General features: G+C 60.0%; 1 protein-coding gene across 2 annotated transcripts in view; it reads right to left on the bottom strand.

The window, feature by feature from the left end:
• Positions 1 to 862: 862 nt before the first annotated feature.
• The window catches only part of MGAT5B (alpha-1,6-mannosylglycoprotein 6-beta-N-acetylglucosaminyltransferase B), a 67,259-nt gene continuing 59,597 nt past the window's right edge, over positions 863 to 8,524 (bottom strand). The window contains exons 14-18 of one of the 2 annotated variants that reach the window (XM_027080399.1): positions 7,880 to 8,026; positions 7,576 to 7,692; positions 2,296 to 2,370; positions 1,644 to 1,900; positions 863 to 1,114 (exon numbers count right to left, since the gene is read on the bottom strand). In XM_027080399.1, the coding sequence (XP_026936200.1) occupies positions 916 to 1,114; positions 1,644 to 1,900; positions 2,296 to 2,370; positions 7,576 to 7,692; positions 7,880 to 8,026 (795 nt within the window). In that variant the 3' untranslated portion in view covers positions 863 to 915. The remainder of the gene's footprint in view (positions 1,115 to 1,643; positions 1,901 to 2,295; positions 2,371 to 7,575; positions 7,693 to 7,879; positions 8,027 to 8,524) is intronic. The other variant, XM_027080400.1, reaches the window with a different exon arrangement.

Raw genomic sequence — 8,524 nt, 5'->3', positions numbered from 1 at the left:
GACACAGCATTGATGGGGCAGGGGTGGCTACGTGGGGGTAGCAGGCCTGGGCATCCAGGAACTGGGCCACGTGTGCCATGGGGCTGAAGCTTCATCCCAAGCCTACAAAAGATGCTTAGGAGGTGGGGGCAGGGTAGATTCTAGAGCCTGTTCTCAGAGGCTGGGGTGGGGACTGAGGCTTTGGAAACAAATCCACGGTCTGGAATCGCAGTCATGCTGGGATAGGTTTCAGGAAATGCCCAAAGTGAAGAAAGTTGGAATAAGCAAGAGGGAAACAATTCAACCCAGGGTCTAAGTGGTCCCTGCAACCCTAACTGTGGTGCCCAAGTGTGGAAAGGAGGGGAATCTGGGAAAACAGGAGGGGTGGGGGGGCTGAGGAGGCATGAACAGGGTCCCCCAGCCTGGCCCTTTCTGTCCACACCCCAAACAACTCCACAGGGACAAGGCTGACCCCTCACACATCACTCCCCACTCTGTGGACCCTCCAGTGGGCCACTGGGCAAGCATCACCCTGCTTCCTCTATCGTATGCCCAGAGGCCCCATCCTTGGGCCCAAGAAGGACAAAGGCCCTCACTCCACCTGGTCCAGATCTGGTCTTGCACAAAGCAAGGGGCCTCCGACCATCTGCTCCTGGGCCAGTGGGACCCTCTGACCAACCCCCAGCTGCTTGGCCACAACGCTGCCACGAGCCCTTGGGGTGAGAGCAAGGAGCCTGCCTAGGGCGGGCACCAGGCACTCGGCAGACTTGCCTCCCTCCCCAGACCTGCGCACCTATCGGCTGGGCCCACGTCCCGGCCAAGAAAGGAGGCTCCAGCCTGGGGGAGTGGGGGGGGCGTGGGTAGGGCGGGTCGCTGGAGCTCAGAATCTGCTGGTGCTTTCTCCTGCGGCGGGGAGGGCCAGCCGGGTGGGCGCCCTCACAGACAGTCCTGGCACAAGGCCACCTGGCCCTTGCGGAAGTCTCGGCAGGGGCAGAGCCGGCGGTACTTGCTGCTGGAGCCGGCGCAGCTGAAGAGCAGAGGCTCCTTCTGCAGGAAGCACTCCTGGCCCGGCTGGGCAAAGGCCGGGTACAGGTGGTTCATCTCCGACTCAGTGCCATCACAGGGCACCTGCAGCCTGGGTGGGCACCAACAGAGGTGGTCACTCAGCGTGCGGGGCGGGGGCTGCCCCAGCCTGGCACTGCCCGCTCCCTCTCCCTGGCCCATCCCATTCCAGACCCAGGGAGATGTCTCTAGGAGGCGCCAGGACAAACGCTGGGCTGCAGCTCCTTCTCGCCCCTGCTGTGAGAGAGGAGAGTGGGCAGGAGGGTGGGGGGCCCAGGCTCACCCATCAGGGGGAACCTGGGGCAGCTTCTGTGGCCTGGACCTAGAAGGTGCCCAGACAGGCTGGGCAGGGGCTGAGGGAGGGATGAGGAGGTCAGGGACTGAGCAGGGAGCTTCCCCTGGTGGTTTGGGGCAGAGGCTTTGCCAAGAGTGGGCAGCTGTGCTGTGGATACCTGCCCGGAAGGTCCCTTCTGGATCCTTCCTGACTCACTGGAAAGCACCGCATGCCCCCACTGCTGGCAGGGCCGGGGGCAAGGCGGCCACGGGAGCAAAGGAGCTACAGGTGAGGTCGGCTGGGCCGGGTCGGGCCGGGGCTCACTCACGTCTGGAAGGCGTCCTGGCTGTTGAGGAAGGGGAAGAAGGAGGGCTCGCAGATCAGCCCGTGGTCCAGGCAGGCGTCCGTGCAGGCCCTCCCAGCGGCGGCCAGCCAGGCCCGGAGGGAGTGCGCTGGGGGCCAGGCCCCGGGGGCCAAGCTGGCGTTGCGGGCCCACTTGAGGTGAGTGGCGTTGGGGGCCAGGATGAAGGGGCTCTCCGGGGCTCGGACCCCTGCGGGGGCAGGGCCTGGGACCGCACAGAAGTCCTGCCCAGAGAAAAGCATTGTCAAGAAGGAAAATGGAATACCTCACTCCCAGCTCATCCTGTGGGTAGGGGTGCAGGCGGAGGGTCTTCCCTACTCCCCACTCACTCACTCAACTTCTAAACAACTGTGTAATAAAAATGAAAAATGAGTCTTTGCATTTCTGTGCTGTGATATGGGGGTTGAGACTCGAGCTGGGGGCCCAGGGCAGGGGTGCCCCAGGCCTGGTCTCTGAGCAGTACTGCTCGGCCCCGCCCATCTCCAACCCCCCCGCGCGGAAGGAAACAGATTGGAGAAGGACCTGGAGGTTAAAGCATGCTGCACCCTGGGCAGAGGTGGGGCCTCAGACACTGGAGCCAGCTCGGCCCCTGGAGACAGAGAGTGGGGGACCCACCTACCTGGTGCTGGATGTAGGCATGGACCCGCTCCAGCATCCCCTCACACGTGTACTCGTAGGGCAGATAGGGGTCCACCTGTGCGAGAGACAGGCAGACACGTGGGGCAGGAGAAGCCCTGGGCCTCCCCAGACCTGGCTGCTCGGCCCTGGGAGCAGCCAGATCTGGGGGCTCTCACGGCCTGCACCCAGGGAGCCGACCACCCTATCCATGCAGATGCCTCGCTCCCCGGTGCAGCCTTCAGTGGCCCTCGGGGGCCTCACGACAGCTCATCCCTCCCTGACCCCCTCCCACTTCCGCTGAGCTTCTCCTCTTTCGCTAAAGCTCAGCATTCCATCCCCTCCTCGGCCGTGATGCCTGCTCTTCCCCAGCCAACCACCGGACCCTCTTAGACGTCACCTCCTCCAGGAAGCAGACCCAGAGCTCCACTCCCCCCCTCCTGTTAAAGGACCACTTTCCTTTGCACACACTCCAGACTTTCCCAGTAGAGAATCAGTGCCTGTGTCATCATCTCTGATTTATCCCTTGTCTCCCTCAGGTCATGAGCCCCATGGGCTGTGGGACCACAACCTGTTCACCATTGAATCCCTGGTGCCTGGCACGATGCCTGGTACACAGGAGTCCCTGAGGAACTAGTCATGGAATGAAAAAGCATCCCCAGCTCTGCCTGTGTTCTGCCCAACATGTGGAAGTTTCACGCAAAGCAACACAGGGCATCTCCCAGCCTGATGGAATGAGATGACATTTGTAAACCTTCCTGCCCAGACCAGGCACCCGGGAGCTAAACGAACTAGGTGCCCCCAAAGGGAGGCCACATACCGCCAGTCTAAATATCAGAGTTACAGAACAGCGCACGCTGGGGCCGATGGGACCAGGTGGATTTGGTAGCTGGGGCGCAAGGAGCAAGGGGAACGGAAGGGGTGATGAGGCCGCCTCCCCAGCGCGGGTACCCCCACCTCCTCTCCAGTCTTCTTACCTGGTCACCCCCTCCCCGTTTACAGCAACCCTCGGTGGCCCAGCACACACAGCCTCCTTGGAGGAGACTGTCGGCCAGGTGGGCGGGAGGCGAGATCGCGGTGACCTGGGAGATGTTCGTCTCAGACTCAGAGGAAGGTCTCTTTTAGCCTTTGGCCCCACCCCCCACTCCCCACCATGTGTGTTGGCACCATACCCAGCCCAGCCGCCTCCTGATGATGCCGTTTCCCTGCCAGCAGCTCCAGAAATCAGGCAGTTTCAGCCCAGGTAGTGAAATGTTGCTGGTCTGCCCAAGTCCTTTCTCCGCATCAGAGATGGGTGTGTCAGAACCCAATCAGGCTGCGCTGGGTCCTGCCTCCTGTAGACCCCACCTCGAAGGGCTGGAGGCCCATCATGGGCCCTCTGGCCCAGGGGACATCCCCGACTTCAAGCTGAGGAGGGTCTCAGGGAAGCAGCAGGTACCACCAGGACTGATTCTCGGGACCAGGCCCCACCCCTCTGACGGCGCCGCGGTTCTGACTTCACCTGCCCTGTGAGTCGGTGTCCTTAATCCTGGGGCAGATCCGGGATCCCAGAGAATCCCCAGGTCCACATCCAGCCACCACTTCACAGCCCATCAACCAGCACAGCCTTGCCAGCCCTGAGCTCCACACAGCCAATCCCAACCCCAGCTGATGGCCACGGAGGCCCCGGCCGCCAGCTGCTGCCCCAGGGGATCCCCAGTCGCCTCGGATCCAAGACTTCAAGTCCTGGTTATAAATAAACCCACCAGAGAAGAGATTTCCCCTCCAAACATCACCCTGCCTGCTCCTAGCAGCAGCCACCGACTCATCCCCGGGGGTGGTTTGAAGCCCATCACGTGGTGATTCTAAGCCCCCCTCCACCCGTGCGAGGGAGGGGACCATTCGCAGCAGCCACGTCCCGCCTGCCGTGAATCTCCCACCGGAGGAGCCAGCCTGCCTGGAAATTACCCCCATTAGGTCTAATTACAGGTGTGGACGGTGATCCGTCTGGACAGAACGGCAGGTGCTGGTCCTGCCGGGATTGCTGGCCTGTGATGATGGGGGGGGAAGGGGGCGGGAGCAAACCAGCAAGATTTCAATAAAAAATTTAAAAAACCCGCAAACTCCAAGGCTGCACCGGTCCTTTTAAATCAGAAGCTGGGGATAGGCCCAGTAATCTGCATTTTAAACACCTCTCAGGCAATTCTTGGGTAAAGGATTAACTGCCCAAGAGTCAGGGTGGGGGTGGGATGGCTAAAGGCAGGGGGGCCACGGGCTGGTTTGGGGTCCAGCTGCAAGTCAGCCTGACGAATTTGCAGTACCTTGGTTCCTGGACCCTTTTGTTATTGATTTTTTTTTTTTTTTTTTTTGCGGTAAGCGGGCCTCTCACTGTCGTGGCCCCTCCCACTGCGGAGCACAGGCTCCGGACGCGCAGGCTCAGCGGCCATGGCTCACGGGCGCAGCCGCTCCGCAGCACGAACCCGCATCCCCTGCACTGGCAGCCGGACTCCCAACCACTGCGCCACCAGGGAAGCCCTGATTTTTAATTAACTAACAATTAAACAGATGTTCATGTTTTAAAAAATCAAGAGAAAACAAGGCAAAGCAAGTTCTCCTCTGACCCCAGATGCCCAGCCCCTTCCCCAGGGCAGGCACTGTTATCAATTTCTTGTGTGTCCAGCCAGAAATAACGCGTGAATAGATGAGCATGCTCACACGCATAGACGCCCCCCAACATACACCCCCGTTTAGGTCTGCGGCTGGGAACATGGCTCTCCACAGGGCTGGGATCTCGCTCACTCAGTCACCAGGGACCTTGAAGGTGGAGCCCGACCTGAGGCCTGGGGGTGGACAAAAGCCTTCCTGGTCCCCTTCCCACCCCGCCCCTGCTCCCGTAGGGTGGAAGTCCCAGAGGGTTGCTTTTGCAAGGGGTGCAGAGAGGGAGCACGGACAGAGTGCAGGACGGGGGTCCCCTGCAGGGCAGGTTCTCACAGCGCCCTCCCCCACCGCCTGTCGGGGGGTGGGCGGCTTTCTCTAGCTTGCTCAGTCCAGTGTTGAGAGCTGACACCTGCCCTCCCGGTTCAGTCTCAGCCAGCAGTGGATGCAGCTGTGGGAAAAACACCCCGGTTTCCTCATTTCTCAGGACAATCCGGGATGCGAGTACCCCACCTCTCGGAGGTCCCCGCCGGCACTGAGCACCAGGTGGCTGGAGGCAGGGGTAACCTTCTTGATGACACACCCTGACTCACCGGCACTCCAGGACCTTCCTTCCTGGAATCACCCCCCAGATAAACTACTTGTGCTCAAATCGTTGCCTGGGGTCAGCTCCGGGAAGAGCCCAACCTCAGTCCAGGACCTGGAGGAACTTCCAGCAGAGGAGGATTTGTTTAAGCGGTTGCTTAAGAGGGGGCGGAGGGCTCTCCCTGCACCACTGGTGGAGGTCCAGGGGTTCAGCCACTTTGCGGGTCAACCTGGCCACATCTGCCACGACCAGAGATGCACCTAGGCTGTGACACAGCAGTTTCCTTGGTACTTTCACTAGAGAAACACTCACACCCAGACAGGAGGGAAGGACGAGAGTGGGGTGGGTAGAAGAAGGGGGTGGGCAGGGTGGGCATGGATTTTCTGGGGTCATTTGCTGAGAGGGTGGGCTAAGACCGAGAGTGCCGAATGGGAGGGACTGATCCACGGGATGCAGGAGGGTGTTAAAAAGAAAAAACAATGCAGGGACTTCCCTGGTGGCGCAGTGGTTAAGACTCTGAGCTCCCAGTGCAGGGGGCCCGGGCTCAGTCCCTGGTCAGGGAACTAGGTCCCACATGCCTCAACTAAGAGTTCGCATGCCACAACTAAGGAGTCGGCGAGCCTCAACTAAGGACCCCGCCTGCCGCAACTAAGACCTGGTGCAACCAAATAAATAAATAAAATTTTTAAAAAAAGGGCTTCCCTGGTGGCGCAGTGGTTGAGAGTCTGCTTGCCGATGCAGGGGACGCGGGTTCGTGCCCCGGTCCGGGAAGATCCCACATGCCGCGGAGCGGCTGGGCCCGTGAGCCATGGCCGCTGAGCCTGCGCGTCCGGAGCCTGTGCTCCGCAGCGGGAGAGGCCACAACAGTGAGAGGCCCGCGTACCGCAAAAAAAACCTGGCGGTCCAGTGGTTAGGACTTGGCACTTTCACTGCCAGGGCCTGGATTCAATCCCTGATCAGGAAACTAAGATCCTGCAAGTTGCATGGCACGGCCAAAAGAAAATTTAAAAAAATACGCAGCCCTGCCTCACGGTCAGGACAACCAAGCAGGGCTCTGGACCCAAAGTTAAGCCCTTAAGACCGTATGGGGCATCGATGCGCGCTGGCCTCTGCCCCAAGCCCGGCAGTGTCCCCAGCTCCCCAGACAGCCGTGTGTCCTCCCGGGCAGGACTCTCCCTTGTGGTGGTCCCTGCCCCAGCAGCCTAATGCTCTCTGATTCTGCCACAGGTCCGCCCAGAGCAGCACAACCACCCCCAGCCCCCCGCCAGGGAGGGCACGCTCGGTGACCTTGGTGATGGGCAGAGAAGGGGACCTGACAGGAGTGGGGTTTTTTGCTCAGCCTGGTGTCCGAGCTACAGCAAGAAATGGGTCCAGAGGGATCACGGAGAGCAGGGCTGCCCCTCCCCCACGTGCTCACACAGTCTGCCCGCTTCTCAAAATGAAGGGACCGCGAGAGTGCACACGCACAGGGAGCCATCAGAAGCCACAGAGGTGCCCACCGGGGAGAGGAGCTGCACGAGCCCCTCCTCGCCCTCCGCCCACACCCACCAACACTTACTTGCTGGAGGAAACGCAGAACGCTCTACCCACTTGCTATGCAAAGGCGGCACCACCCAGACCTGGTTTGAAATGCAGGGCTTCAGCCCCACCCAACCTGCTGACTCCAAACCTGTGCTTTAACAAGACCCCCAGGCGATCTGTATGCACATTAGTCTGAGATGTGCTGCTGAAAGACCACAGAGACAGCAGAGTTCAAAGAACCTTCACGCTTTCATCCCGAAAACATTTCCTCAGCACTTAACCTGTGCCAGGAGTGCTCACAGGACGCGGCCCCCAGAGACACGCGATAAATGATTCTGGATGCAGGGCTGCCCTGTACAGTTGTGCAGGTGGCTCCCAGCACAGAGGCAGGTGTTCCCCCCACTCCCTCAACAAACACACACGCATCCAAGCTGCCAACCCAGGCCTGCAAGTCTGAGTTCACCAAGAGGAGCATCTTTTTCTAATTATAGCAAAGACGCAAAGTTTAGGATATCGGTGGGCCCGACTGGATCCGAGCCTCACCTGGGTTCTCACGATGGTCTTGATGGCTGCTTCGAGCTCCTCTGAGTTGTTGTAGTCGACAGTCCACACGTGGGGCTTGCCAATGAAGCTCTCTGCGTAGGGATGCTGGGAGAACACCTAGCCAGGGCACAGAGACGGGAGGCTTCTCCCTCTGCCTGCCAAGCTGGGCTGCGTGAAGAGCAAAAGCCCCCCACCCATCTGTCCCATCTCTCCCTTCACCCCATGTCTCAGTCTCCCCCTTCCAGGAACTGCAGGGGTCCCATCTTGGACCCTCCCGATGTGGGACCAGGCCCTTCCCACTCACCTCTCTGGAGGTGGGTTTGCCCCGGAAGAACTCATGGTTGAGCGAGCTGTGGGGCGGGCTGAAGCGGGACTGCAGGAAGACACAGCCATTGGCGATGGCCTCCAGCGGGGCAGGGCCCTCGTAGGGGAAGCCAAACCCTATGAAGAGCTGCAGAACCGAGGTGGCACGATGGTCAGGGAAGGTTGGGTATCACAGCCCAGGAGCCCCAGGAAGCTGGGAGCAAGGCTGGGGTTGGGACATTCACAGGAGACAGCTGGGGCAGCAGAGAGCCCAGAGCAGCTGTGTGCCTCAGCCATTGTGAAATCAGGACGTCTAGTTAGGTCATATCAATGGCCTCCTCCTGCTCTAAAGGCTATGATTCTGGAGGGGAAAAGAACAAGGGTTCCCAAGCTTAGAAGGCTTCAGGCCACTCCTACAGCTGACCTCCAAGGACCTTTACTCATTCACCCAAAAAACATTCATTCAGTACCTGACTTGTACTAGGAGTGCTCATAGGGTTGGCCCCTGGAAGGTGATCAATAAGTGATTCTGAATCTGGGGTTGCCATGTAGGGTTGTTCAGGTTGCTCACTGCACAAAGATACCCTCTCTCCACCCTGACACACACACACACACACACACACACACACACACACACACACACACA

The sequence above is a fragment of the Aethalodelphis obliquidens genome, unplaced genomic scaffold, assembly GCF_003676395.1.
Source record: "Aethalodelphis obliquidens isolate GAN/ISIS:26980383/991018 unplaced genomic scaffold, ASM367639v1 scaffold44, whole genome shotgun sequence".
In the NCBI taxonomy this organism is placed as follows: domain Eukaryota; kingdom Metazoa; phylum Chordata; class Mammalia; order Artiodactyla; family Delphinidae; genus Aethalodelphis; species Aethalodelphis obliquidens.
This window is presented reverse-complemented; position numbering and strand designations above follow the sequence as displayed.